At 43.2% G+C, this 14078-nt stretch overlaps 1 protein-coding gene across 1 annotated transcript in view; it reads left to right on the top strand.

The window, feature by feature from the left end:
• The window catches only part of ITPR1 (inositol 1,4,5-trisphosphate receptor type 1), a 158633-nt gene that overhangs the window by 111626 nt on the left and 32929 nt on the right, over nucleotides 1-14078 (top strand). Inside the window, exons 40-46 of the mRNA XM_080350532.1 lie at nucleotides 1360-1540; nucleotides 2164-2417; nucleotides 7986-8186; nucleotides 9847-9957; nucleotides 11223-11318; nucleotides 12059-12181; nucleotides 13188-13292. Coding sequence (XP_080206658.1) covers nucleotides 1360-1540; nucleotides 2164-2417; nucleotides 7986-8186; nucleotides 9847-9957; nucleotides 11223-11318; nucleotides 12059-12181; nucleotides 13188-13292 — 1071 coding nt within the window. The remainder of the gene's footprint in view (nucleotides 1-1359; nucleotides 1541-2163; nucleotides 2418-7985; nucleotides 8187-9846; nucleotides 9958-11222; nucleotides 11319-12058; nucleotides 12182-13187; nucleotides 13293-14078) is intronic.

Here is a 14078-nt window from a genome sequence, read left to right as displayed (position 1 = left end):
GCACAGTTGCTGTCAGTAGCCAGCGCCTCTTGCTCCGGCACGTCTGTTTTGCTGGAGCATTTGAATGGATGTCGGGAGAAGGTTCCAGTGGGGCTGCCTTTGAGAACGTGCGATGCCTGTGCTGGGTCCTTCTCCTTTCCCTCTTCTCTGTTAATCACTGGAAGTAATTACAAACTCTTCAGAGTTTACCTGAGTTGCTCTGGGCAGGTAGAAGGTATTGCAATTTTGGGAGGGATATCTCATGTGAATATTGACCAGCTTCTTTAAATAGTAGTGTTGCTTCTCTGTAATCAAAGATGCAACTTTATTAGTGTTTCAAAGTCATTCGGTGCTGTTCTGACTGCAGCTGCTTGGGAGTGATCAAAGGCAGGCATACCAGAAACGGCCTTGTGTGCCCCGCTTCGCAGAAAAACAGGCAGGATATATTGCTATTCCCATTTTAATTTGTTTTTTCAATAAATCGGGCTTCATTCCTATTCATCATGTAAAGCTGTTGGATCATGAGCCACTGCAGAATGCTAACTAATTTCATAATACTCTGCATAAGGTGACCCACTTACAAGTTCATCCTTCAGTCGTGTTTAAGCTCTGGTCTTGATTTATGTAACAGCATATTGGTTTCATCAAGAATTGTCTGATCACTCACTGTGTTGGCTCCTCTTTGACCTGTACATGATTTGTATTCTCCTCAATTTTAGGAAGAACTTTGTGTCTCTGTGCACATATGGGCAGAAGAACATTAATAAACCTTTTTAAAAGTAGTCTATGCTTTCAGTTTTTCTGTCACTTAGATATATTAGAGTAGGAATTTTAAGAAGTCTGCTGCATACCGGGCAATGGAAACTTAGCACAAAATATCCCTCATTAGTTTGCCCTGCTTGTACATTTTTGGACTGTCGCTAACATCGACTATTGCATGTTATGAGTCACCGTCCTTTTGATTAGAGGGCAGGAAGGCAGGACAGATCTTTTTCCTCTGTATTTTGCTCATACTCTTCGGAATTGAGAATCAAATAAGAGATAATTCCATTGTCCTTACTTTACCTTAATTCATTGTACTTACCTTAATTTCGTTGTTAGAGAAATGTGTGCTGCTTAAATGTATGAGGGCTAGCATGATTTATTGCACTCATTTCTTTAAAAATATAGTTGGAAGTCGTTAATTACAAAGCTAATATAACTGAGACACTTGGGCTTCCTTAACAATAAAATACAAGGCTCCATTGCTCTAGGTTTTGGTTTACTGAAAGCTAATAAACCTTCCAGTCCTTCCAGATATCACACGGTGCAGAAAGGTGAAATAATCTGTATTCAAGCCTACGTATAGAGATATAGATCCTGTTCCATTTTCTCTTGTAGCATTCGTTCTTCTGCCGACTGACAGAAGATAAGAAATCTGAAAAGTTCTTCAAGGTTTTTTATGATCGCATGAAAGTGGCACAGCAAGAAATCAAGGCTACTGTCACAGTCAACACTAGCGACTTAGGAAATAAAAAGAAAGATGAAGACTCAGACAGAGATGTACCCAACAGAAAAAGAGGTAATCCCCAGTTGTTCCCTTTTTGAAGTGACATGGGAGAAAAATGTTGTGTTTTGAACTCTTTCCAGTTGATGCAATAATGCTCTGATCTCTGATCCCACAGAGCAAAGTTCAGAGATCAGTGGTGCCCTGGCTTGGGATTTCAAGAGCTTCATCCCCTCTTCATCCATTTGTGAGATTGTGCTATTGAAATGATGAAAAATATTTCTGAAATGAGACTCTACCACCTTGTCCATCGTGACAAGCTGCCCAAATCTGATCCATAGTAATGACCCTGGACTGTGGGTTGTGGTCAGTGCCTTCTCTAACAATAAGTGGAGAAATCTTAATCTTCTTCTATAGCAAGTCCTTTTTTTGTAACTCCTGGTAGTCCTAGATGTGTGTGCCCTAACCAATTAATACCAGAATTTGTAACTTAATTGTGGTTCACATAAAAGGTGCAAAGAGTGATATGATATCCTTCTAAACTCGAGACCCTCACATCACACTAAACATACTTACCAGAAACAACTGATGATGAATATCTGGCCCGTGTGTGAAACTATAATGGGAAATGTGGGAATAGATTTCTCTAGTCCCCTTTATTCAGTTTCCTAAGGGAGATCTGTTCTTGTGTGTTTTAGTGAGAGAGCCTATGAGCCAAATTACTGAGGAGGTCCGGGATCAGTTGCTGGAGGCCTCTGCAGCTACAAGAAAGGCTTACAACACGTACCGGAGGGAGGCTGATCCCGATGACCATTATTCGGCAGGAGAAGGAGCACAGTCTGCGGCAGATAAGAGCAAAGATGACCTGGAGATGAGTGCTGTGATCTCAATAATGCAACCCATCCTCCGGTTCTTGCAGCTGCTCTGTGAAAACCACAATCGAGATTTGCAGGTACAGCCTTGCACAGTCGCTGCTGCCACGTCAATCTTGCTAATCTGGTGCCTTTTTAAATGGGTACACAGCTGACTCTTTTCTTTGGCCTTGAAGGTAATAAAAAAAAAAAAAAAAAGAATTTATACCTTGCTGGACAAATACATAGAATTCCGTTTATCCAGTGTTCAGTGGTGTTTTCAATGTATATAAGTGGTGGTGGGATCAACACTTCATGTGGCTTTTTAAAAGCATATGCTTAAAGCAAGCAGATGTTCTGCTGTGAAGTTGCTGATGTGCTTTCAAGAGGGGAAGGAAAAGAAGTCATGTAGGAAAATAGAGCATTGAGACTTTGGTTCTAGCAGCCCTCAAGCGTATGCTTACTTTTCAGTGAAGAGTTTCTCATGGGTTTTCATGGACCTGTTCATGTGCATAGATTCGGACACATGGGGTTGGTATCAGGAAAGGCTCAGCTGGAGTTGAATCTATGAAGGGACATAAAAGGCAACAGGAAAGGTTTCTAGGTTGTACCCACAGCAGGAGACAACTAGGGAGAGCATGGGTCTGCTGCTGAAGGGGGCAGGAGCCCTGGGTGGTAAAGGGCATGGAGAAAACCAAAGTGCTCAATGCTACCTTCACTTTGGCCTTTACTGGTAGCATCGTCCTTCACAAAGCGTATATCCCTTGGACCAGAAGAAAGGTCTGGAGCAAGGAAGAGGTATCCTTGGTGGAGGAGAATCAGGCTAGGAAACATTCAACAAGCTGGACACACACAAGTCCACGGTGCCTGGTGGGATGCCCCGGGCCCCCTGCGGAGTGCGGAGTCCAGTCCTGGGCTCTTGAGTCCAGCAAGGAGTCTCAAAGATGACTAGGGGACTGGAGCATCTGGTGGGCAAGGAGAAGGTAGAGAGAGGTCAGTCTAGAGAGGAGAAGGGTTGAGCGATCTCACCTGTGTGTATAAACACCTGAGGGGGGCACGTGAAGAGGACAGAGCCAGCCTCTCCGTCATGGTGCCCGGTGACAGAGTGAGGAGGGTTGGACTAGATAATCTCCAAAGATCCCTGTCAGCCTTTGCTGTCCTGTGATACTCTGTGATGTTTGTATAATTTTAAGTAGCAAGCCCAGATCTTGTACATTAGTAATCCTATCTAGTGCGTGCCTCCGCAGGAGATCAGATTTTTGCTTACAAATGGACTACAATTAACATGATTTCTGTTCAGTGTAACCACTGCTGCTGGATTAGAATTGAATGCAAGCGAGGAGCTGGTGAGATGCAGTACAATGTACTAAATGCCCTCATAAAGGAGGAATAATTGCTATGATTGCATATTGTTGTATGGCACGCCAGAAGTGTAGGACCCTGCGTGAGTGCTTTTCAGACCTGCCAAATTGCTTCCGCTGAACTCGAATGCCCTGCTGCTGGCAATATGTGAAGTCAAATCTGTATGGTAATGTTCCTGCGCTGTGAACGTGTAATTCTTTTAGCGTTTTATAGGTGCCGAGGTTACATACATCAAGGTTTCCCCTAATTTTTTTCAAAAAGCTATTTGATCTTTGTTTCGTCAAACAATTTTCATGCCGTTAGCGATGTCGGAGACAAGTAGGATGGCAGGTTTATGTGGCAGTAGTCCAAACCGCACACACATGATCCTTTGCTGCGGCTGTCTTTGGCTAGGCACTGAGAGCTATAGGAGCAAAATTGAATTCAAGCCAACACAGAAACTTGGCCTGGGCTGTTCACCATCCTGAACAACTAAATTCCCCAAACAGCAGGTAGTTGCATTCAGCTCCAGGGAAAAAAGGTTTTCTTAAAAAACAAACAAAAAAAAACCATGTGAGAGGAACAGGTTTTTAAATACAGTCGTCTTGATGCTTGTCGTTCTTCTTCAGCCATGGAGGGGAGACCGGAGTGTCTGAAGCTTCAAAATCTTTGTGTCTGTAGCTAGTACATTGTAAGTGAACTCCTTATTAATATTGCCATTGGACTCTCTACTTCAAGGAATAAGTAAAACCTCTTCTGGAAGCTGTGTGTCTTCCAAAATTGCATAAATTTGCTTTGAGTTAGAAGTGAATAGGAATTGCTTGCCCTGTGCAGTTGTAGTTTTATCAAACCAAGTGTTTTTCAAGCTGTTAGCAATTACAAGTAGCCTGATGTTGTGCAAAAACAGGTGAATGCAAGTCATGGCTGTAAGAGTTGATATGTGTTTTAAATGTAGAAGAAGCCTTTGAAATGGCTTAGGGAGTTGCAATACTGTGTCTTTGGCATCACTCAGTTATTCCCTTTGCAGATGAAGCTGCAGTTTGTTCCACGTTGCACACAGTCAGGGTGCTGACCCCTCCAGCTCACTGCATGGGTCTGGAGGAGGAGTTGCAGTATCCTCTCCAAATTAATGCGAGACTGGGACAAACAGGTGGATGCTGGAAGTGTGTTTTGCTACCCATTTCAGGCGGAACGAATCAAATTTTCCTCCGGAGAATTCTTGATACCTCTGTTTCTCTCTCAGCACACAGATACTTGGGGGCTCCCATTAAGCTTGTGCTAGGCCTGACCCTTGATTCTGCATGAGATCTCGGTCTTGGAAGCAAAGCCGGCACAGCTCTGGGTTGCTGCAGGCAGCTGCTCTGCTTTGACCAGGCTACAGCCCCACTAGTTTCCTTGGGAAGTCTTTTCTGTCCTGTCTTTTCTCTGAATGAAGATGTCTCCATATACCGCAGAATCGGTCACAAGAACTGAAACTTCTGATGAGCTGAGTGAAGCATCCAGGGCACACTTGAGTGTCAGCAGGAGCCGGCTGGCTGGAAGGCTCCCGGTGGCACAGAGATCAGTGCTGTCCCCCGGGGCTGGCACCTGGGCCAGTGGCAACCTCACACATAGCCAAGTATGTGGCTTCAGCCTTACACTTAAAAATCCCATCTTCATGGGAAAAACATAGTACTACAGTTCTTTTACTTCTTAACAAGTGAGTTATTTCTGTGAAATAAAAATATTGTAGTAATGTGCTAGCCAGTCGTGCTCAGATAAAAGGTCTAAGTCAATAGGTTAAATACTGCTCTTGTGCAAAAAAAAATAAAGGGAATTGCTACAGCTTTTAATATTGGATTTGACTGTTTCTTTCATTCGTAATCCCTGGAGACATAGCCTAGGTAATAAAGAACAGTAAAGCTCTGCATGCTGCAGGTGAGTGATTCAATAATTTGGCTAGCGGAGCAGTACTACTGCATGCAGAGAATGAGCTGGTTTAACTTGTCATGTTTTAGGCAAGAAGTGCGTGTAGAGAATTAACTTTATAAGACCAAAGAGCAATCCTGTATTCAGTGAAAAATGCCTTTCCTTACCTGATGGCCTGTAAAGAAAAATCTGATCATTTAAAAATAATACTTTACTAAGACTTTTTCTCTTATTATTTCTTTGCAAAGTTTTCCTAACTAAGGATCAGATTTTTGCTATAACAAAGATTATCCCAAGACATCATTTAAGCTTTTGGGGGAATTACCCACATAAACGATATACTGTTCCTTCCAAGGATGCTGTGTTCATCCGTGCTTGAACAGACCACGCACGTGTTCTGAAAGTAGCCAACTTTATTTTTAGCCATCATGTTTTGTCTGAAGGGTACTTGGCTTTAGGCTGTGTAGTGGGAAGGAAAGTCTCCAACCCCCGGAAATGCTGTAGAGGCATTAAGAACTGGCTGCAGATGCTGCCTTTGCAAGCAGAGCCCTATCTGGTCATGTATGTCAGAAATGAGGAGGACTGGGCTCCCTAAAAATGGATAGTAGCATGAAGTTAGCTAGGGAAGGATCTCCACGAGGTTATTTGCAAAGGTAGGAGTTCAATGACTGCCTGACTTTGAGTGCACTTCATCCCATCAGACAGTATTTCTCTCAACAGAGTATATTGCCTGCTGAAAGGCACTAAGAATGCTCTTTTTCCTATTTTCTCCTCAAAGTACCACAGGATGCACACTTTTCTTATGTTCTAGCTGAATCTGCAGTTCTGTTGCTCTTCATTCTGAGTGCCGGGTCTTGCGGATGGTACCTGAGGTTTGTTCCAGCTGGAAGCAATAGGATGGCACGTTCAATACTGGGGAGTTGTGTTGCATCTTCGCAGCCTGTGAGATCGTCTGGATGACAGAAAATTAGGAGCTCAATCTATAGTGGCTGAGAACACAAGAGACGTTCCCTGGGGCTGTTTCTCACAGTGCAGTGGGGTCTTGTTTGCTGCTTGCGTCCTTCCTGTTGTACAGACATCTAACTTTGTCCTGCATCCCGTGCCTCATTCCTTCTCTGTCCTTTGTGTTTATTGACTTTGGATCAAGAAGCTAAGGCTATCATAAACTTAGCTATAATCAGGAAAATGCTGTAATGCTGCCAGGGAGCATTTTGTGTCGTTGCTTTCAGTATTATCCATTATTTTTGCATTTTTTCCTGAAGGGAAAGTACAAGCTCCAGTTCCTGTAGCATCAACCTTTCTATATTCTGACAAGTTAATCAAAAGTCAGGGTACTAAATGAGCAATCAGTTGAAATGTGCTGAATCACTGTCACCTTTAGTCTGCATTCATAGACAGCAATTTCCTTTTTTAGCTTAGCTTTCAATTGAATCTGGCAATTTCTCAGTCTGTTTGCCTTAAAAGACTTATTAGTCTGACGCAGGCACTAGAGGCAATCAGTTAACAGCGTTTCTCTGGAGGCTTGCAGAAAAGACCTTGCTGGTTCCATAGTCCCATGCATCTTGTTGGTCTCAGGGTTTTTTCGCCTTTGAAGTGTTCTGTAACCTGCTGGAGCTTAAGCTGGATAGGAGTTCTCCTGCTGAAGCTTCAAGGAAAAGACAGTGGTAGTGTCTGTATTTTACAGCATGCCGCTGAGAACACACTGACAAACAGCATCTGAGTCACTGCAATATTGTTTTCCCTTAATTATCCTTCTTTGTTTAGGTTGGGTGCGTGCTTTTTTCATTTGGAATACAGGAGAGAGGAAACATGTTTAATCCATGCTGACAAATCTGGCATTTCATTTGAGGAGCTGCTCCTAATCAGCACCTTCAAGCAGGGATTACAATAATTACGTGGGAAGAAATGCAATTGAGAGAATTGCATTTCAAGATGCTTTCCTTCCAGGCATGCAGGCAGGTGCCTCTGTGCCACCTCCACAGGTGCTGCTTGGAAGCCAGAGCCAGGGAATTGCTGCCGCTGTCTTGGAGAAAGGTCTCGGGAGGAGACAGCCTTGGGTGATGGTAGCGGTGAAGTGTAGCAGGCAGGCTGGAAGGAAGGCTTCCAGGCTCAGGAGAGCCTTCTGACTCGCGGCGAATGGCCATTCCGTGTTGGGTTTCAGTGCTCTAATGGATGCACTCTGTTTATTACTGCTCGTCTTCTATAAAATTTGAAGCCAACAAGCTGCTCAGGAGAGCAGCGCATTGCAAGCTGAAATTGCTTGTGCAGGCTCCAGTGAAATTCGAGCTGTATACCGTGCAGTGCAATGGTGGGTTGATTAACTGTTACGATTTAACTGATTAAATGTTACCATCCAAACATCAGTTTTTATGTTGGGTTTTTTTTTTCCCTTCCTCCCGGCTTTGACACTCTACTCGCAGAATTTCCTACGCTGCCAGAACAACAAGACGAACTACAACTTGGTGTGTGAAACACTGCAGTTTCTGGACTGTATCTGTGGAAGCACAACTGGTGGACTTGGACTTCTTGGTCTGTATATAAATGAGAAAAATGTAGCACTGATCAACCAGACGCTGGAGAGTTTGACTGAGTACTGTCAGGGACCTTGCCACGAGAACCAGGTAACACATCCAGGGCTGTCAAAAACATCACCCTTTCCCCTACACCTGCAGCATGTGCTCTGCGGGCTTGGCTCTAGTCTTCTAGACCTGTGTTGTCTTATAATGCTGCTCACTTTACCTGCCCTGCGAAGGGGTTTTGGTTTGAGTGGTTTGTTTTTTTTTTTCTTTATAAACTCATAATAATCAGCTTCTGTTTCTCAAGGCCCCTTCTGAGGACTTGAACCACTCAAAGCATCCAAGATTTTTCCTAGGACTCAAATTGTTTTATTAGACTCGACAGACAGAGGTGGTAGGGAATTTTTGTGCTTCAAATACTTTCTAGTGAAAATGTTGCAAAAACCAAGCTCTGCCTGTAGTAAATGAGACCAGAAATGTGTCCTCCCCCAGACTGATGGGAGAAGCCTGAGCTCTGTAGCTTCATTAGAGAAAGTGATGACCGTGTTGAGTTTATTTTCAGACATAGTCTCATGTCTAGGCACAGGTGCAGGGTACATGTGCTTGCAGGGTGATGTGGTGGTTCTCAGTGAGCGTGGGTTGGGTGCTGGTGAGGGCCACCGAGTGTCTGCTGGGTGGTGAGGCTCTCCCTGTCCCGCTCCCCCCAAAACCATGCTCATTGTCAGTGTCTTGTTCTGCTCTGAGCAGGAATAACTGTTTTAAAAGCAAGCACGGTGGTTTACAAAACCACGTTACTGGGAAGGCATAACTGAATAGTTACAACAATGCTATTGCATAAAGTAGTTACTGACCCGCAACTGGACTTCATCTGCTCTGTGCTTCGAAGGTTGAATCATCAGCAAGGAACATGGGAAGGTACTTTGCTTGTGCAGCAGGAGGTTTGAGGTGCTCCAATGAGAAGGATGAGAGGGCAGGGGCAGCTGTACTGCTTAGCTGTCCTTGTCCACCACACCTTCCCACAGGTCATACAGATGTCTTGGAGCAGCATCACCATTTAGTCAGGCACTTTTCTTCTGCCGTTGGTCTAAATATGGCTCTTGCTATCACTGTTTCAATGAGTCCTAATTAACTCTGAAGTCTAGAATAAACCGTACTGAAGAGATAGCTGTGCACATCAGTTTATAACTGAGAGTTTCTTTCTATACTACAAACCACGTGGAATAACAACCTTTAGATGTGTGTGCATCTCTGCAGTGGAACTCAACAACAGAGCAGGGCTCTGGGTTTTGTACAAGCTGACGGTAGCTTGCTGGCTTCATTTTAGTTATTGGCTGTTACAAAAGCTGGATTAAAGAGTAAGCAAGAAGGCTGTGGAAATTCACATTCTGTGGTTGGACAAGACTGAAGTAGATGTTGATTGGCACATCTAAAATAAAGAAAACTCTCCCTAATCTTAGTAAAACAGTGTTCTTCCTTAGCTATGTATTCAGCTTGGATGCTTTGGCATGTACATGGTCCACTTATCAACTCTGTTGCTTCCTGAGGCTGGGTGGTTTCAGTAGAACATGCCGTAGCTGATGATAGGAAAAGCCTGAAACAAAAGGCCTTAATTTCTTGTTATTCCACTGACCAGAGTTTTCTGTTCAGTTATCCGTCTCAAACAGCCTACCAGGTGATGAAAGAGAGGACTCTTCTGGCTGGGTCACCAGCCTAGGCTGTGTTTTTAGCATAGACAATTACTGAAGTTTGGATTTTTTTTGGACAGAACTGCATTGCTACTCACGAGTCCAATGGTATTGACATCATCACAGCGTTAATCCTCAATGACATCAATCCTTTGGGAAAGAAGAGGATGGACCTTGTACTGGAACTGAAGGCAAGTGAATATATTGTGTTCCACATTAACAGTAAGATGAAACATAATTTTATTGTTGGAATTATGTGGGTGTTTATTATATCCCAGTATTCATAACTGCCAAAAAATTATATGCATCAGCGAGCTGGAGGCAATGCCCGAAGATTGTTTGTCACAGGTATTTCATTTTTTAAATGATAACCTGGAGCCACCAGTTTTCAGATGGAAGGGATGAAGGTTGTCAAGGTATTCTGAGGAATTAGAAAATAATTTCCTGTTAAAAATCTAAATCTGATGAAAACTTCTCTTGTGTCGGTGAGCTTCTACCTATACGATGGACGTAAAATTTCTCATGCTGCCTCTAGTTTCCCGATAGTTTATTGCTGTTCTTTAATCAGTTGATGTTTAGTCATCAAGAATTTTTTTAGGGCTATTCATATTAATGTTGAAATAATTAAGCCTGATGCTGGTTTCAAAATACACTAGCAGGTTGTCTTCTAGCAACAGTAGTCACAGAGTGCTCCTGCTTCTCAGCATATGTTTTAGAAATATTTCCTTTCTGATTTACTGCTGTCTTATAGTGCAATGTCTAGCTGTTTTCCGTTGCTGACTCACACCATTATTATGGGTAATGTGGGTTTTTTATTATTCTAAATAAAAAATGCTTTTAGACTCAATTAGCATTATACTTCAAAATTAAATACTTTTATTGGTTTTTATTGTCAGTCGTGATGGATCTTAACCTTAATTGTTCATATTAAAGTAGTCTGGTGCCTTGTGGTACTTTCCCATTTCCTCCCTCTCTTTCTTGGCATGAGCAGGTCGCAGAGTAATTTTCAGTTAAAAGCAGTGAAGCGCGTCTCTGTCTTCAGCCTTGGTTGTCCTTTGATTTAATCAACAGTATTTTGGAGTTGAGAGCTTGTAGTAGTACTGCTGTAAACAAGACAGAATAATACACACAAGCTTGAAAGCTCAGCATTTGAGAAATCTGAACCTTAACTTGGGTTAATCTGATGTGCTCCAATAGTAGGGTTTGGGAAATAAACTGATAAAAATACTACTAAGCTGTATATCTCCATAATTGCTGGAGAAGGTGTGCTTGGGAGGTGAGGCTGAGCAGTCCTGCAGCAGGCTGGCTGGGAGGCTGTGCCTGCCCGTGGCTCGGATTTGCAGAAACCAGGTATCTCAAGCCCTTCTGGGCAGCAGGGTTGGTTGCACACAAGCTGGATACCCTTATTTTTTTTGACTGCTGGCAGTAATTGCTGGTTTTTTCCCCCTCCTTTCAGAACAATGCTTCAAAACTGCTCTTGGCGATCATGGAGAGCAGGCACGACAGTGAGAACGCAGAGAGGATCCTCTACAACATGAGACCCAAAGAGCTGGTGAGTGCCTGGGTTGCTCCAAAACCCCCGACTCCCTTCAAGCCAGTTACAGCAGCACTGTGGAGACTGTGGGGGCCGCATCCACCCCAGAGGTGCTGCAAGAGGTCTGTGCATGGGTCGCTGCCAACCGGAAGACCTTTCAAGGATTTCATTGAGGGGATGCGTCTGCCTGGTTCCTGGGCAGCACAAGCGGTAGGGAAGCCCTGCCGAATGCTATGGAGGAGGCGTTCAGCATCCTGCAGAAGGCAGGGAAGGAGCATCATCTGATGCTTTGGAATCCACACGCGGAAGTTATTTGCACAAGAGTCCGAGAAACAAAAATTCCTTTTGACCTAAAAGCTGTTCAGTAGACTGTAGCAGACTTTCAGGCTGGTTAATGTATTAACTGGTGAAAACACAAACAGGACATTCAAAGTACAGCAGAAACACTGTCGGCTTGTCTTGGCGCACGTAGCTACGGCAGAGGCCAAGGTCAGAACATGATGCAGCATGTGGTGAGGGTGGCCTGGAATATGTTACCTGGAGGGGAAGGTGAAGTTTAGTTTCTTGTGTCAATGAGTTGGGATGAAGGGGCTGAGCTGAGGTCTCCTGTTTTATCCTGCATATTGAGAAGACCTTCCTCCTGAATCTATATGCTCAGCTTCCTTTCACTTCTGCAAGAGTGACAAATGTATACTGGCCTTAGCAGACTTTAGCCTTCAGCCTGACCTCTCTTCATTGGCCTGTGTCTCTCTTTGTAGGTGGAAGTGATAAAGAAGGCTTATCTGCAAGGAGAAGTGGAATTTGAGGATGGAGAGAATGGTGAAGATCTTGCAGCATCTCCAAGGAATGTGGGACACAACATTTATATATTAGCTCATCAGGTAGAATTTCATCTACAGCTTTTGTAGCACCAAGAGTCACAAACTGTGAATAGCAAGAGGTCTGCCTCTCCCTGAAGTTGTCTTAATGGCTCACCTCTGAGACAAATTCACTGTGCATTCTCATCAGACCAAATTCCAATCCTTAAAGAGTGAGAAAATTCTATAATATAAGAAAATTGTTGGAGTTTTCTTTCATAATGGGAAGCAGGCAGGCTCTTGACCAAGTTTCTGAAGACATGTGATTCAAGTTCTTGGCAGTACTGGGGAGCAATGTATTATTTTTCAGCTGTGTCAAAGGTTACTTTATACTCCCAAAGAAATTGTACTCACAGATCAATTAAACCGTAAGCAGAAATCTCACTCTGCTTTTATGGTCTTGCCACATTCCCTCTATGCTGGAGCCAGTCAGGTTTGTTGTATTGATACAGTGTGGTGGTTGAAAGGTAAAAAAAACAAGGGGGGAAAATATATCTAGATTTGCTTTAATATATTGATGCTACATGTATCACTGCATTAGAAACTTGGTGTTCCTTTAGCATCCGAGAAGAAAGATCATCAGTCTGCTGTAAGATGAATTTAGAGCATCCAGAATATTTTTGGAGCTGTACTCTGTGCATCTGCTTTTCAAATGATGTGAATTTTCTCTTCTGTCCTTGCATAGACACTTGTGTCATTAGCACACCTTTGAATCAGGGTGGGTGTAGAAGGATAAACCGAATGTGAATGTTCAATAAGTTTCCCAAGTCAGACAAAGGGTGGGAGAGGATGGGTAACAGAGAAGTACAACACGGATATTAAAAAAAAAAAGCATATTTGAATCACTCTGACTTGCGCCCAAAATAGAGCGGCAGGGTGTCTGGTTGGAATAGAACAAGCCTTCTGTCAACTTTGCCCTTTCTTAGCAGCTGACTGCGTACTATTTCTTTTTTTATGCCAAAAATCAGAAATTTAATATCATAGAGAGACATCTGGTGTCTCCCACTCCCTTTGCATTCCTTTATTTTAGTTGGCTCGTCATAACAAAGAGCTGCAGAACATGCTGAAGCCGGGAGGTCAGATAGAGGGAGACGAGGCTCTGGAGTTTTACGCCAAGCACACGGCACAGATTGAGGTACAGGGAAAACCAGTGGCTGCCGGGAGGTGTGGGGGGGAACATTCCACTGTGGAAGGAGCTGCTTGGAAGAGAAACTGTGGAGTTGAACAACAGTTACATTATGTGTGATATTTTGATTGAACTGACTACCTGTGTGTGGACTGTCATCTTTGACATAAGAATATATATATGTACTTTTTATTTTATTTTTGACAGCCACTGGGGGGGAGCTATTTTTGAGCTGTCATGTGTGGGCTTTAAGATGGAGCTGAGCAGAGCTCTCTTGGCAGAGGAAGTGTAACTTCGCTTATGTTACATTTTGGCCAGTGCTGTTGCTGAATCCAGAAAGTTGGTGATAGCTTTTGCCATTCTCTCTGTATTAAAATGACAGTTTGGCCTGATGTACAATCTAAGATGCTTTTTAAAAGTAAAACATGCACAAATAGGGAGAGTTCACAAAACTCTCTAAGAAGCAATATAAATGTAACAATTATTGCTCATACTTGCCTGTGCAATTTATGGCTAAGATTCTTGAATTGGGCAAACAGATTGCTCTGAAATTCAGCACAGCTTTGGTACAGGATTCACTGGGACACTTGGAAATCCCAGCTAAGAACAGTATTGCCAGGATAAGACCACAGCATAGAAATTATAATTCTTGGAGCCAAATGTAGGCCTGCTTTGAAAGGTAAATTAAGTCTCTGTCAAGCTGCTGTTCTATGGAAATGTGTCCCAAGTTTCTACAGGTAGCTTGTTTGAAAGGGAGGGGGAAAAAAAATAAGACAAATCAAGAAATAACAGCTT

The sequence above is a fragment of the Nesoenas mayeri genome (genome assembly GCF_963082525.1).
Source record: "Nesoenas mayeri genome assembly, chromosome: 10".
Taxonomy (NCBI): domain Eukaryota; kingdom Metazoa; phylum Chordata; class Aves; order Columbiformes; family Columbidae; genus Nesoenas; species Nesoenas mayeri.
This window is presented reverse-complemented; position numbering and strand designations above follow the sequence as displayed.